This window comes from Molossus molossus, unplaced genomic scaffold, assembly GCF_014108415.1.
Source record: "Molossus molossus isolate mMolMol1 unplaced genomic scaffold, mMolMol1.p scaffold_m16_p_7, whole genome shotgun sequence".
Taxonomy (NCBI): Eukaryota; Metazoa; Chordata; class Mammalia; order Chiroptera; family Molossidae; genus Molossus; species Molossus molossus.
Window position 1 is genome coordinate 65,483,717 of NW_023425401.1, and position 16,984 is coordinate 65,500,700.

The 16,984-nt window shown below is 38.8% G+C and overlaps 1 protein-coding gene across 2 annotated transcripts in view; it reads left to right on the plus strand.

Moving 5' to 3' along the window:
• Nucleotides 1-16,984, plus strand: part of SUGCT (succinyl-CoA:glutarate-CoA transferase) — a 1,135,530-nt gene that overhangs the window by 3,585 nt on the left and 1,114,961 nt on the right. For both annotated transcript variants that reach the window (XM_036246586.1, XM_036246587.1), the window contains exons 3-5: nt 509-582; nt 8,950-9,035; nt 9,564-9,614. In XM_036246586.1, coding sequence (XP_036102479.1) covers nt 509-582; nt 8,950-9,035; nt 9,564-9,614 — 211 coding nt within the window. The remainder of the gene's footprint in view (nt 1-508; nt 583-8,949; nt 9,036-9,563; nt 9,615-16,984) is intronic.

Sequence of the window (16,984 nt, forward strand, 5' to 3'; positions counted from 1 at the left end):
GAAAGAAAAATAAAGGAAAAATTCTTATAATTTTATCATTCTAAAAGACAATTAGTATAGCATGTGTTTCTTTTCAATCTGCTTATTTAAACATATTTTGAAAAACAAAAATGTGAACCATATTGAAATGATAGTTTTACTCATATTTTAAATGTTATATTTCGAATGTTTTCCTCTGTCATTCAAAATTCAACAAAAATATACAATATTATATAGTTGTCACAAAATTAATCATCCCCCAATATTTTACTATTATAAATTAAGTTCCCTATTACAAAAATCTTTGTCTCAATAATCTTTTAATTTCTTTCTTAGGATAGAATTCTGGAAGTAGAATTACTGTATCAAAGGGAATATACTTTTTAAAGCTCTTGATACATATGGCCAAATTACCTTTCTGAACCATTCTAATTCTCACTAGCATTATATGATCTTATCTGTATTGATGAACTATTAAGAAAATATAATAATCTTCAAGGTGGTAATCTATCATTGTTTAACATTGTAGAGTACTGGCGGGACCTTTTGCTACAATGAATTTAGGAGATCTTGGAGCAGAAGTTATAAAAGTGGAAAGACCAGGTAAAGTTATTGCTCCCTTTAAAACATAAAAAACAAACTAATACATATTTTTAATAGTATAAAATATATCCATGTACCTGTATATGGGATGAAGAAAGAATTGAAATGAAATGATTTTCTCTTCTCCATTCCTTATTTTTTTCTGAACCTAGACTAATAATCTCCCTCCCTCCCTTCCTTCCTTCCTTTTTTTTTTTTTTTTTCTCACCTGAGGATATTTTTCTCTTTATTTTCAGACAGAGTGGGAGAGAGAGAGAGAAACATCAACGTGAGAGAGACACATCGATTGGTTGCCTCCCTCAGGACCCCAACCAGGGCTAGGGATCAAACCGCAGCTGAGGTACATGCCCTTGACTGGAATCGAACCTGTGACTCTGGTCTGTGGGCCAAGGCTCCAACCACTGATCCAAACCAGCCAGGAATCTCCTTTTATTCTTTATATGTGCTAAGGACTAAGACTTAAGCTAGGTCTTTCCCACACATGTTGAAACCTCTGGTAGAAACTGAGATGCAACATGTATTATAATGATGCTGACAACATTATCATAGTGCCAGACACATTTTGAAGCACTTTGCCTATATTAATTTGTTTGATCTTTACATTAACCTTATGAGCTATTATTATTCCTAGATTGTAAGTGAGAAGACAGACACATAGAGAGATAAAGCAATTTGTCCATGGTCACACAGCTAATAAGGAATATCCAGGCATTCAGGTCTGATTCGGACTCTCCTTAGACCCACACAAGTCTTACTGTTGGGACTGAGGTTGGACTGAGCCTGGCCACACTCCCTCACTGTGGAATGAAGCAAAGGCAAGGATAAGCAAAGGGTAAAAGGGAAGAAATAGGGCACACAAGAAAGAAGGAAAAGGAATCAAAGTCCTTAAAATAGGAATCCAAATACCCCAACCTAAGTCATTTTTTTTTTCTATTTTTAATAAAAGAAACATTTTTCCATGATGGAAAACACCTAAGCTTAGATCAATTCTTTGTTTTTATGTTTCTCATCTGACATCTTTCTGGTTCTTTTGTTTCTGTGTATATAGTTCTTACTTTTATTTGGTATCTTCTTAGCATTTTGGTGTTTAGTTCATGCTATTTTTGATACTTAGAAAAGTGTCATATTGCATGCTCCAGTTCTCCAACAAGAACTCAGAGCAGAGTCTGTGTTCTCTATGTCCTCTACATTACCTTATAAACAGCCTTTTTGGGAGGGTTTCAAAAATTAGCATTATTATTTATTCTTCAGGATCTAATTCTTGTTGATTTGAAATAAAATTCCCAAATCAGTGAAAATGGTCTAGCCTTGAATTGTGCACATGTATCTATAAGACAAGGGACAAGTTTCGTAATTACATCAAATAATTAATTCACCACAGTGATTAAATTTACCACAGTGGTATAAAGTAGTCTACTTGATTTGGAAGATTCAACTTATTGCTAAATAGATCTACTTAGGAGGCCAAAGCAGTTAGCAGAAAATTCACTGATCAGCATGGGGAATATTATATATTATTATATTTATCTGACTCTGTTTATCAGGCTTCGCGTGGTAGAAGAACCTGGTAAATACTGCTTCCCAGAGATAATGCTTTATTTATGCAGTCATTGATATTTATTGCTTTTAGTCAATGCTTTATACATGCTAAAAAATGTTTACTCTCTAGTTAGATGTCTAATTTTCCAGGTTCCATACAACTTCTAATCTCCATATTGCTATCAATTTCAATAGCATAGCACTTTCTAATTTCTACCACTGAGTCTTCCATGCTAGATAGAGTGTTCAGTCTAATTTCTCTTGCTATTTCATTTACCACTGGATTAAATATTTGTATTTAATTTTAGAAATTGTTATTTTCTATTTACTTAGGCCTGTTTTTCCTTCGTACTTTTTTGATTCTGTGGTCGGAGACATCTTTCTTTGTTTAGGCCTTTATTATGTCTCGTAGTCATACACTTAGTATCAAGCTTCATTCCCATCAAGTTCCCTTAGCGGAAACTGAACCCCGGACTCTCTGGCCTGCAGCCCGATGGTCTAACCGTTGAGCCAAACTGGCCAGGGCTATAAATTATTCTTTATTTCAGTTAGTGCATCCTTCGTTTCTGACTGGTCCTGACATGTTGCTGATGTTCTCACTAAGTTCCTTGAAGTTCTCACTTAAGTTCCTTGAGCATCCTTATAACCATTGTTTTGAACTCTGCATCTGATTGATTGCTTATCTTTGTTTTTTTTAATTTTTCTCCTGGATTTTTGTTCTGTTCTTTCATTTAGGACATGTTCTTTGTCTCCTCATTTTGGCTGCTTCCCTGTGTAAGTTTCTATGTGTTACGTAGAGTTGTTATGTCTCTTAAGCTTTGTAGGGTGGCCTGTTGTTATAGGTATGCTGTTGGGTCCAGTGGCACAGCCTCTCTAGTCATCCCAGCTTGGCCCTTGAGGTCCACCCCTGGTGAGGACTGTACACCTTCTTGTTGTAACTGAGTCTTAATTGCTATTGGCAGTTCAAATGGGAGGGGTTTACTCAGGCTAATTAGCTACAAGGACTGGCTATGCCCACTGACTGCTTGCCTCTGACTACCTTGGAGGATCAGCTGTGTAGGGACCCACAACACAGAGTAAGACTTACTTCAGCAGGGTTCTGCTACCCACTGAGTCCACTCACTGAGTGTGTCACTTGTGGTGGTGGTTGGTTGGTGGTGCTTTGATGTAGTCTGAAGCTGTCCATTGGGTATGCTGGCTCTGGGGCAAGGTCAGCCACTGCCTGTGTTCTACTCGGGGACACATGGAATAAGCTGCAAAGTATGCTGCCAATGGCTGCTGCTTGTGCTGGGTTTGGAGGTGCCTAGGAAAAGCCAAGTTGTGAACCAAGCCTGGCTGCTTCTAGTGCCAGGCCTGGGGGCCACCTAATGAGAGGTATGGGGCTCTCTGAGACCAGATGCTGCTTGTTTGAGAAATTTTAGGAAAATCTGAAGCAGGATCCAAGACAGGCCAATCTTATGGTAAAGCCATTGGAAACAGCTTGGGTGGGCCCAAAAGTTGAGTGGGCCAGGGCCTCACAGAATCAGCAGGGCAGGGCAGACTGTGAGCCAGGTTGCTGGAGTCCCAGAAATGGTGGCCTTCTGCCACCCCGGGGAAGGGCTCACCAAAGGAACAACAGCCTCCTACAGCAAGTCTGTCCAGGAAAAAGCTGCCCCTCCAGCTGTTGCCCCAATACCAAACAACTCAGTTCTTCACTGTATGTCTCTGGTGCCTTTCAAGCTGCCTTTCCAACACTGGGGCCCAGAAGGAGCAAGTCCCAGTAAGTCCATTCACAAGCCCTTTATGAGGAATGCTTGGGGCTCCAGGAGCCTCAGCCTCCCTCAGCCTCAATTCCTGCTGGTTTTTGCAGCCGGAAGTTATGGGGACTTCTCTTCCTGGTACTAGAACCCTGAGCTGGGCGCCTGGTGTGGGACCAGGACCCTTTGCTCCTCAGGGAGGACCTTCAAAGCCAAGGTAGCCCTCCTGATTTTTTTTTTTTTTTTTTTTTTTATCCTCACCGAGGACATTTTTTCTATTTTTTGTTCAGATAGAGTGTGGGAGGGAGAGAGGGAGAGAGAGAAACATCGACGTGAAAGGGACACGTCGAGTGGTTGCCACCCACACGACCCAACCAGGGCCGGGGACAAACTGCACCCGAGGTACGTGCCCTTAGCGGGAACCGAACCCGGGTCTCTCAGGACCGCAGGCCGACGCTCTAACCGCTGAGCCAAACCGGCCAGGGCACCCTCCTGATTTTTATCCTCCACAAGTGGGTGTGGGACCAGCCTGTCCACGCTTCTGCCTCTCCTACCAGACTTGATGTGGCTTCTTTAATTTCATAGTGTAGCACTTCCATTCAGCTCAATTTTAGGTGGTTTTGAATGATAATTGTTCTGTAGTTTAGTTGTAATTTTTATGTCTATAAATTTTATTATTTTTTAAACTTATCTTTATTGTTGAATGTATTACAGATGTTCCTCATTTTTCCCCTATTGACCTCCTCCTCCCTGCTCCTGTCCCTCTTTTGCCTTCCCCACACTATTGTTTATGACCATTGGTTTTATATATATATGAATATAAGTTCCTTGGTTTATCTCTTCCCACCCCCCTTCTCTTTGAGGTTTTTCAGTCTAACAACCAATTTGTGCTTCTTAATTCGTTCACCTTTTTCACCCAATTCCCCAGCCCCCCTCCTATCTGGCAATCGACAAAAAGGTCTTTGTATCTATGAGTTTATTTCTGTTCTGCCTGTTCATTTTGTTTGTATTTTCAATTGTTGATAGACATGTATTTATTGCCATTTTAATTTTCATATTTTTTAACTTCTTTTTCTTCAAGAAGACCCTTCAACATTTCATATAATACTGGTTTGGTGGTGATAAACTCCTTTAGCTTCTTCTTGTCTGGGAAACTCTTTATATGTCTCTGCATTGTAAATGATAGCTTTGCAGGATAGAGTAATCTTGGTTGTAGGTTCTTGCTTTTCATCACTTTGAGTATTTCTTGCCACTCCTTTCTGGCCTGCAAAGTTTCTTTTGAGAAAGGTGACAGTCTTATGGGAGCTCCAATGTAGGTAATGAACTGCTTTTCTCTTGCTGCTTTTAAGATTCTCTCTTTGTCTTTAACCTTTGGCATTTTGGTTATGATGTGTCTTGCTGTGGGCCTTTTCGGGTTCATCTTGTTTGGGACTTTCTGTGCTTCCTGGACTTGTTGTCTGTTTCCTTCACCACGTTAGTGAAATTTTTAGTCATTATATTTTCAAATCAGTTTTCAATTTCTTGCTCTCTCACTTCTCCTTCTGGTAACCCCATGATGCAAATGTTGGTACATTTAAATTTGTCCCAGAGGCTTCTTACACCATCCTCACTTTTTTGGATTTTTTTTTCTTTTTGCTGTTCTGATTGAGTGTTTTATGATTCCTTATGTTCCAAATCAATCATTTCCTTCTTGGCTTTACCTACTCTACTATTGACTCCCTTTAAACTATTCTTTTGCCTCTTTCATTTCTGAATGTGCATTCTTCATTTCTTTTTTTTTTTTTATTAGTTAATTTTTGTTACAGATGTTTCTCCTTTTCCCCCCACTGATTCCTCCCTCTCTTTCCCTCCCTGCCCTTTCCCCAGTTTGTTGTCCATGTCCACTGTTCATGCATGCATGCATATAAGTTCTGTGGTTTATCTCTCCCCCACCACACCCCTCTTTAGGGGATTGTCAGTCTGTACCCCACCTCCGCGTCCCTGGGACTACCCCATTCCTCAGACTGTTATGTTCATTATATTCCACAAATAAGTGAGATCATATGAAACTTGGCTTTCTCTGTTTGGCTTATTTCACGTAGGATGATACTTTCCAGGTTCCTCCATGTAGTCTCAAAGGATAAGAGATCTTTCTTTCTTACAGCTGCGTAGTACTCCATTGTGTATATGTACCACTGCTTTTTTATCCATTCGTCTACTGATGGATACTTGGGCTGTTTCTAAATCTTAGCGATTGTAAATAGTGCTGCTACAAACATGGGGGTACATATATTCTTTCTGATTGGTGTTTTAGGCTTCTTACGGTATATTCCTAGAAGTGGGATCATTGGGTCAAATGGAAGTTCAATTTTTAATTTTTTGAGGTAACACCATATTGTTTTCCATAGTGGCTGCAGCAGTCTGCATTCCCACCAGCAGTGTACTAGAGTCCCCTTTTCTCCACACCCTCGCCGACACTTGTTGTTTGACATTCTTCATTTCTGACTGGTCCTTTTTTATGTTCTTGAGGCCCTCACTAAGTTCATTGAGCATCCTTATAAGCAGTGTTTGGAACTCTCATCTGTCAGATTGCTTATCTCCATTTTGTTTAGTTCTTTTCCTGGAGTTTTATTTTTTTCTTTCATTTGGGACATGTCTCTTTGTCTCCTCATTTTGGCTGCCTTCCTGTGTTCGTTTCTATATATTAGGTAGAGTTGCTATGTCTCTTAGGCTTACTTGGATGGCCTATTTTAGTAGGTGTTCTACAGGGTCCAGTGGCACAGCCTCCCAGATCACCCCAGCTGGGTCCTTGAGGTGCACCCCTCTTGCACTCTTCTGTTGTAATTGAGTCTTGATTGCTGTTGGCATGTCAATGGGAGGGATTTACTTAAGCTGATCAGCTTCAAGAACTGATAATACTGATCACTAACCTCTGACTACCTTGGAGGACTAGCTATGCAGAGGCCCACCACACGGAACAAGACTTACTTCAGCAGGGCTCTGGTACCCACTGAGTCCATTTCTTGAGTGTGTCGCTCATGGAGGTGGTTGGGTGGTGGTGTTTTGCCATGGTCCGAAGGTGTCCACTGGGTGTGCTGGCTCTGGGGCAAAGTGAGCCACTGCCTGTGTTCTGTCCTAGGCCCCCAGGCATAAGCTTCAAAGTGATCTGCAAATGGCTGCTTCTTGTGCTGGCCTTGGAGGTACCCAGGCAAAGCCAAATTATGAACCAAGGCTGGCTGCTTCTGGTGTCAGGCCTGGGGCCAGTTAGTGAGAGGTATGGGGCTCGCTGAGGTCAGATGCTGCTTTTTTGAGAGAATTTAGGAAAACCTGAAATAGGAGTCAAGACTGGCCATTCTTATGGTAAAGCCACTGGAAATAGCTTGGGTGGGACTGAAAGTTGGGTGGGGCAGAGCCTCAGGGAATCACAAGGGCAGTGCAAACATTATGAGCCAGGCAATTGGAGTCCCAGATATGGCCACCCTCTGCAGGCCTTTTGGGGCAAGGGCTTACCAAAGGAACAAAGGCCTCTCCCAGCACATTTGTCCAGGTGAAAGCTGCCTCTTTAACCTCTGCCCTGATGCCAAACAATTCCGTTCTTTTCCGTGTCTCTAATGCTGGAGTGAGTCTGAGTAAGTCCATGCACTGGTCCTTTAAGAGAAACTGCTTGAGGCTCTAGCATCCTCAGCCTCAATTCCCACTCGTTTTTACAGTCAAGTTATGGGGACTTCTCTTCCTGGCACTGAACCCTTAGCTGGGGGTCCTGGTGTGTGAAGGGGACCTGTTGCTTTTCATGGAGGGCCTTCACAGCGGTTGGTCGCCCTCCTGATTTTTATCTGCCACACATGGGTGTGGGACCAGCCTTCTGCTCCTCAGCCCCTGCTATCAGTCTCCATGTGGCTTCTTTAATTTCACAGTTGTAGAGCTTCCATTCAGCTTGATTTCAGGTGATTTTGAATGATGGTTGTTCTATTGTTTAGTTGTAATTTTGATATGGTTGTGGAAAGAAGTAAGTAGTGCATTTAAAGACTCTGCCATGTTGACTGAAAGTCTCTTGTTTCTCTTGTGGTTTTTTTTTTTAAAGATTAAATAAATGAGTCTGTTATTTACCTCCGTTTTGTATTCCAAAGGCTGCGTTTATTTTTCTGGTCAATTTCAGTAAAGTCTAATGGGCTATTATATTAGATTAATTATATCATTGAAATAAGATTGGAATTTAAGCTTTAACGTATTCACAAATTTTTGGGTGGAAGCTTGTGATAAATACTTTAATTATACAGTTGATTAGTTACTTATATCAATATTTAATCAGAACTTGTATTATAAAATTTTTAATTATACTATTTTGTGACATTTAATTGTTGATTCTGAGTTTCTGAGTTCTATGTTGTTTGCCAGTTTCTTACTGTGCAAAGAAAACTTTTTGCTGTAATTTTATAGTGTTGTGTTTGAAATAAACACAGACATTTCTAGAATCACTTGAAGGAGATGTCCAGAGTAAAATACCCTCTCATGATTTTTTAAAACCTTTTACCTTGAATCAAGATCTAGACAAGTATAATTTTATTCTAAAGTAGTATTTTTAAATTAGCTGAATTTGTTGTTCAGTAACTTATTTTGCCTCTTATGATTTGTTGCTATAGAATTTTTATAGTCTATCATAGGCTCAGATGCCATTTTATCATGCTTTTTTATCACTTATTCTGATTTAAGTAATAGTTAACTAACATCTTTTGCAGAATCAACATTTTCTTTGCATATGTAATGCCAGGAAACACAGACTGAATTGTTTGCCAGCAACCGACAATTTTTCCCCCTTCAAATTTGCCATTTATTATATCTAAAGACTGCCAATAGAATATTTCCTTCTGGATTTTGATTTTCAGGAATGGATTTTAGTGAAAGTTATGGAAAGCTTTAGTAATTAACATGAACAGGTAAAGAGTTTGGATAGTTCTAACTGGCTCTTCTGGCTTTCTCTACATTGCTAATGCCACTGAATTGAGCTGATCTTATTCAGGTACCTGTGAATGTGTATGATGGGTGAGACTGTTGGTTTGAAATGTCTCATGATGTTTCAGAGATAAAGATTAATAGCTCATAATATTATTTTCAGGAGCTGGTGATGATACACGAACTTGGGGACCACCTTTTGTGGGGAAAGAAAGTACTTATTTTCTCAGTGTAAATCGAAATAAAAAAGTAAGAATATAATTTTTTTTGGGGGGAGTCTTTGTGTAATTCTCTTGTAAAAACAAAACTTCTGATATCATCCTGGTTTGTTTGTTTCTATTCTTTTTTGTAGATGTTGTTAATATTTCAAAAAGTGAAATTCTGTTTATTCAGCAATTACCAAATAGAAACAGTACAGCTTTTTACTAATCTTTCTTCTCTACTAACTTAAAACATTTCACAAAAATCTGTAATGGTTTATAATAGAAATAATTTTATTAAATTTATTAAATGGTTCTTTATATTTGTCATTATTTTGGAAATTGGTAATTGCCTAAAACTTGGTATTATTATTTGAAACACTTTTACCATAATCTTTGCTATATTCTAACATATCTAAATTGCAAATGAAATCAGTAATGATTTAAATGTTTCTTCAGGAGGAAAATAGGTTTGCTTTAAGAGGAGAAGCTATGATATGAATGGCTCCCTTGTTGAATTGTCAGTATTAACAAAACACTTTATGATACATTTTAATATGTGTATTTTAATTTTTAGAGTATAGCTGTTAATATCAAGGATCCAAAAGGAGTGAAAATCATCAAAGAGGTACAGTATGCTCAATGAAAGGCATCTTACCACTTGGGTTCTAATTAGGGATTTGAACAACAGAGTTAAAGTGTTTTAAAACTTTATTTCATTGATAATCTGTAATTTTTTTGTAAATGCCATTTAAGAATTTAACATTACTTTTATAGTAAGTATAATTTGCCTTATAATTTCTTGTATATTGTGTATAATGTTTCTTCACACTCTAAGGGTTAGTTAGTTGTAGTACTAATTGCTATTGACTGAGTGGGCACTTGATTTACATTATCTCTTCAAATCCTCAGAATAAATGAGGTATTAGAATCTTGATTTTTCACAGGAATGAAATGAGTCTTATGGGTCTTAAGTGATGCTCTAAATATCACATAGCTAGTAAAGGGAAGAGCTGAAGTTTGAACCTTGGGTCACATTACTAGAGAGTTCAAGCTTTCTTTTTTTTTTATCCTCACCCGAGGACATTTTTCCATTTGTTGTTCAGATAGAGTGGGAGGGGGAGAGAGAGAGAGAGAGAGAAACATCGACGTGAAAGGGACACATCGAGTGGCTGCCATCCACACAACCCAACCAGGGCTGGGGACAAACTGCAACCGAGGTACATGCCCTTAGCGGGAACCAAACCTGGGTCTCTCTGGACCGCAGGCCAACGCTCTAACCGCTGAGCCAAACCGGCCAGGGCGAGAGTTCAAGCTTTTTAAAAAACACTATTTGTATGGCCAATATGTCCAGACATGATCTTGGTATCTTTCCTTGATTGGCAGGATTGCAGAATGGTTTTGGGACATATCCTAGCGTTCTACTGCTGGGATTCAGATCCCTTGTCTATTTACTAGCTATGTGACTTTAGGCAAATTACTTAAAGAATGCCTCAGGTTCCTTATCAATATAGGGGATAATAATAGTACCTGTTTCTTACGGTTGTTGTTAGAATTATTATTGTACCTGGTACACATGCAATTGAATTCATCATGTGAAAATAGAACTTGTTTGCCATCTTTGTTAAAGTTTAAAATTTAATGGAAGTAAAACTACTTGATTAGAGAACCAAATCCCCAAATTTGTTTTTTACCAAAGAATCAACTTTAACATCAATGCTCTGTTGCTACTTTCCTTGTCTATTTGGCTGATTGAAAGATAATTTTTTAATTTATTTAGATGAGAACCAGTGACCATCTACTTTGGTTCTGCTGGATCAGTCCAATAAATTTACAGTTTTTGTTTACTAGATATATTTTGAACTCAAAGCTTGATAATTGCCCTGATCTTATTACCCTGTTTTTTATACATCTTTTCTATAGCATAATTTTTTTTTCCCCCTCAGGTGAAACTATGATTTTTCTAAATTGTTTATTATCATCGTAGCCATGCTCTGTTTTTCTGCAATGGTTACTCTCACCTTGACCCAAATCCCAGTGTCTTCATTTTGAGGCCCTTCTTTTTATTTTCTAAGTATTTATTATTATTTTTTTATGTTAGAGATTGTTCTTTTTTTAATTCTTCTCTTTCTGTTTTGTCTTTCTTTTTTAAAAAAATGTTTTTTTTGCCCTGGCCGGTTTGGCTCAGCGGTTAGAGCATCAGCCTGCGGTCCTGAGAGACCCGGGTTCGGTTTCCGCTAAGGGCGCGTACCTCGGTTGCAGTTTGTCCCCGGCCCTGGTCAGTTGTGCGGGTGGCAGCCACTCGATGTGTCCCTTTCACATCGATGTTTCTCTCTCTCTCTGTTCCTCTCTCCCCCCACCCCACTCTACCTGAACAAAAAATGGAAAAATGTCCTTGGGTGAGGATAAAAAAAAAAAAAAAATTTTTATCTTCATCTGAGGACATTTTTACATTTATCTTCAGATAGAGCGAGAGGGAGAGATGGGGGAAGAGAGAGAGAGAAACATCAGTGTGAGAGAGGCACATCGACTGGTCGCCACCCACACAACCCCAACGGGGGCTGGGGACAAACTGCAACCGAGGTACATGCCCTTAGCGGGAACCGAACCCGGGACTCTCTGGTCTGCGGGCTGACGCTCTAACCGCTGAGCCAAACTGGCCAGGGTTTTCTGTTTTATCTTTCTTAGTTTTAACTTTAGTGTTCACAATTCCTACTTCTTTGCTTTTATTTCAGGATATTCTGATATTTTATCCAGAATCATCAAGGTTTCGGATTTGATTAAACAAATACTTTGCTATTTCTCTCTTTCTTTTTTATCTTTATTGTTGAATGTATTACAGATGTTCCTCATTTTTCCCCTGTTGACCCCCTCCTCCCCAATCCCGACCCCCTCCTGCCTTTCCCCACACTGTTGTCTGTGCCCATTGGTTATGCATATTTACATGTAAGTTCTTCAGTTTATCTCTTCCCACCCCCCGTCCCTTGAGGTTTGTCAGTATAACCACCAATTTGTACTTCTTAATCCCTTCACCTTTTTCACCCATTCCCCCAACCCTACTCCCATCTGGCAACCAACAAAATGTTCCCCGTATCTATGAGAAAGAATGCTTCTGTTCTGCTTGTTTATTTTGTTTGTAGATTCATTTGTCAATAGATATGTATATATTGCCATTTTGTTTGTTCATATTTTTTATCTTTTTCTTCAAGAAGACCCTTCAACATTTCATATAATAACATTTTGGTGGTGATGAACTCCTTTAGCTTTTTCTTGTCTGGGAAACTTTCTGTGGCCATCTATTCTAAATGACAGCTTTGCAAGATAGAGTAATCTTGGTTGTATGTTCTTGCTTTTCATCACTCTGAATATTTCTTGCCACTCCCTTCTGGCCTGCAAAGTTTCTTTTGAGAAATCAGCTGACAGTCTTATGGGAACTTCCTTGTAGGTAACTAACTGCTTTTCTCTTGCTACTTTTAAGATTGTCTCTTTTTCTTGAACCTTTTGCATTTTGATGATGATGTGTCTTGGTGTGGGCCTCTTGGGGTTCATCTTGTTTGCGACTGTCTGTGCTTCTTGGACTTGTATGTCTGTTTCCTTCACCAAGTTAGGGAATTTTTTTGCCATTATTGTTCCAAATAGGTTTTTGATTTCTTGTTCTCTCTCTTTTCCTTCTGGCACCCCCAAGATGCGAAAGTTGGTACACTTGAAGTTGTCCCAGAGGCTCCTTACACTATCCTCATGTTTTTGGATTCTTTTTTCTTTTTGCTATTCTGACTGGGTGTTTTATGCTTCCTTATGTTCCAAATCGATTGTTTGCTTCTTGGCTTTACCTACTCTACTATCGAGTCTCAGTAAATTATTCTTTATTTCAGTGACTCCTTCATTTCTGACTGCACCTTTTTTATGCTTTTGAGTCCCTCACTAAGTTCTTGTGGTTCTCACTAAGTTCATTGAGCATCCTTATAAGCAGTGTTTTGAACTCAGCATCTTTTAGGTTGCTTATCTCCATTTCACTTAGTTCTTTTGCTGGAGTTTTGTTCTGTTCTTTTACTTAGGACCTGTTTCTTTGTCTCCTCATTTTGTCTGCCTTCCTGTGTTTGTTTCTATGTGTTACTTAATGAGAGGTATGGGTCTATCTGAGACCAGATACTGCTTGTTTGAAAGAATTTAGGAAAACCTGAAGCAGGATCCAAGACAGGCCAATCCTGTGGTAAAGCAACTGGCAACAGCTTGGGTGGGCCTGAAAGTTGGGTGGGGCAGGGTCTCAGGGAATCACCAGGGTTCGGCAAACTGTGAGCCAAGTTGCTGGAGTCCCAGATATGGTGGCTGTCTGCTGCCCCAGGGAAGGGCTCACCAAAGGAACAAAGGCCTCCGATAGCCGCCTCTCCAGCCCTAGCGCCAATGCCAAATAACTCAGTTTTTCCCCATATGTCTCTCGTGCCTTTCAAGCTGCGTCCCCTATGCTGGGGCCTGGAGATTGCGAATCTGAGTAAATCCACATGCGGGCCCTTTAAGAGGAGCTGCCTGGGGCTCCAGCCGCCTCAGCCTCCCTGAGCCTCAGTTCCCGCTGGTTTTTCCAACCAGAAGTTATGGGGACTTCTCTTCCTGGCATTGGAACCCTGAGCTGGGCCTCTGGTGTGAGACCCCTTGGTTCTCAGGGTGGACCTTCCCAGTTGAGGTATCCTTCTAATTTTTTTCTGCCACATGTGGGTGGGACCAGCCTGCCTGTCTCTGCCCATCCTACCAGTCTCTGTCTGGCTGCTTCTTTAATTTCTTAGTTGTAGGGCTTCCATTCAGCTCGATTTCAGGTGGTTTTGAATGATGATTGTTCTGTAGTTTAGTTGTAACTTTGATGTGGTTGTGGGAGGAGGTGATACCATGTTTACCTACGCTACCATCTTGACCGGAAGTCAATACTTTGCTATTTCAATAGAGCTTTTCATGGGACAATGTTAGGTAGAATTCATAACTTTTACTACTGAGATATTGGAATATTTTAGGCCTACATGTATAATTCTGATAAAAATAAATGCATTTCTGGGACTTTTCACTCTTCTTGGATCTTGCCAGTTTCCATCACCACTATAACAATTTTAAATTAAGTTTCATTGTGGGCTTGATTTCTCTGATAACAATAAAGTACATTTTAGCTCATATTACACTTAGGTTGTCTGAAGACATTATTCACATCTCTGGGTTTTAGCTAGTTACATCATTCATAAGTTATATATCTTACTGCCTAGAGGAAAAAATTTTTTTTTTATTTTTTCTTTATGGCATGGATTTCTTTTTTGGCCTTAGGAATAGTAACATAACATCTGCATTCAGACTTTGGTGGCTTTGATTGCTAATGTAATGAGTCTAGTTTATAGAAATGGTTACAAAGTATTATACCAAGCAATCAGCTGGATACATGAGAGTCTTAAAAATATGACTCCTTTGTCAAGTAGTAACCAAGAACAGGTTGTGTGAAAAATAGAACTGCTTAGAAAATCTATGTGGAGCCTAGTATTTTCATGGCAATATGATTCGGTAACTTTCTAACACATCATCTATAATTCAAATACTTTCTCATGTTAATTAGTTGACAGTCACAATATCCATACTTTGCCCACAGAGCAATGTCATGGGTTTTATTTTCTTTCAATATTTTACTGTGAAAAATTCAGACATAACAAAAAAGTTAAAAGATGCAACAATTTTAACATTTTTCAATATTTTCTTACTTACATATGTATACATTTGTGTGTTTGTGTGAGTGTGTGTGTGTGTGTATATATATACATATATATATATATATATATTTGTGTGTATTTTTGAACCATTTGAAAGTGAATGGAAGATGTTATGAAACTTTGTCCATAAATCCTTCAGAATATATCTTCTACACATAAGGTTATTCTTTGACATAATATTTAAAAATTATGTTATGATTTTTAAAAATTCATAAATATAAATTATTTTTATCACTTTCCCCTCTACTTCTGTTCTTGCTCATTCATTCTGTTCCTGTTACATCTAATAAAGAGAACTCAGAATTAGGTACTCTATATTTCAAATTGATTTTAGTTCTTATTTCACTCTGTGACTGGAAGGTAGATTTAGTTTTTCTCTTTCAGAAAGAAAAAGATGCTAGGTTCTCTAACTCATAACAGTTGTGTTTATTTTCTATTCTGGGCAACGTTCTAGAATTAGATTATTAGGTAATTTGTGAGTAACTAGATAAGGCAGAAGTGATCACCAGTAAAACTGGGAACTAGTCCTTTTTTCCCTCACTTTATTTTCTAATAGATTATTATATCAGGGAAATCCAGTAAACAAATTTGGTCTCCACTGGAGCAGTTGATTTGTACAGTACTTGGAGATAAGGTGGAGATCAGTTAAGTCAGGGGAAGTTTTCTGATGGCTTTGATTTTAGCATTTTTCTGTTTAGAATTTTTATGAATGACTTTGCTAAAGCTATAGGGAATATACATGATATTGAAATGGTTGACTATCCTGAAACTAGAGAGGGAGAGAATATTTTGGATGACACATTCACTAAGAATATCTAGTAAGTTGTTAGTTTTTATTTATTTATTTTATTTTATATTATTTAATTAATTTATTTTTGTTACAAATGTCCCCCCCCCATTGACACCCTCCTCCCATTCCTACCCCCCCAAAGTTGTTGTCTATGTCCATTGGTTATGATTTTATGCATAAGTTCTTTGATCTGTCTCTTCTCTCACTCCCACCCTGTCCTCTGAGTATGTCAGTCTGAACTCTACTTCTGTGTCTCTCGGTTTATTTTGTTCACCACCTTATTTTGGTCATTATATTCTATAAATTAGTGAGATCATGTGATACTTGTCTTTCTTTGACTGGCTTATTTCTCTTAGCATAATACTCTCTAGGTCCCTCCATGAGTCTCAAAGGATAAGAGATCTTTCTTACAGCTGCACAGTATTCCATTGTGTATATATGTACCACTGCTTTTTTTTCCACTCATCTATTGATGGACAGTTGGGCTCTTTCCAGATCTTAGCAATTGTAAATATTGCTGCTATGAACATAGAGGTACATATATTGTTTCTGATTGGTGTTTCAGGCTTCTTAGGATGTATTCCTAGAAGTGGAATCACTGGGTCAAATGGCAGTTCAATTTTTAATTTTTTGAGGAGGTGGTTATTTTTATTTAAAATAAATATTTATAAAATGGAGAAAAGGACAATTTCTGCCTTATACACTTCCCAGGGGTATTTTATCAATAAATATCAAAATGCATATATATTGAATTCTTGGATATCATAAAAAAATATTGGGTATGTTTATCAGTAGAAATCTTTAGCTTTTAAATTCAGCTTTTTCATTTTTTAAAATAATATTGTACTCTTAGCATATTTTTAGTTAAAAAATTGTTTTTCATTGGTACATATACACCATGGAGTACTATGCAGCGGTAAGAAAGAAAGATCTCTTATCCTTTGAGACGACATGGAGGGACCTGGAAAGTATTATCCTAAGTGAAAGAAGCCAAGCAGAAAAAGACAAATACCACATGATCTCACTTATATACGGAATATAATGAACATAACAGTCTGAGGAATACAGTAGACCCAGACACATGGAAGTAGGGCACAGACTGACATCCCTCAGAAGAGGGGATGAGGGGTGGGGGGGTGGGAAGAGATAAACCACAGAACTTATATGCATGTATGCATGACCAATGGACATGGACAACTAAGCCGGGGACAGGGTGGAGGGGGGGTAGGGTGGGGGGTGCCAATGGGTTAAAAAGGTAAAATATCTGTAACAAAAAAATAAATAAAAATTCATAAAAAAAAAAAAATTGTTTTTCGCCCTGGCCGGTTTGGCTCAGTGGTTAGAGCATCGGCTTGCGGTCTGGAGAGACCCGGGTTCGGTTCCCGCTAAGGGCATGTACCTCGGTTGCAGTTTGTCCCCGGCCCTGGTTGGTCGTGCGGGTGGCAGCCACTCGATGTGTCCCTTTCACGTCGA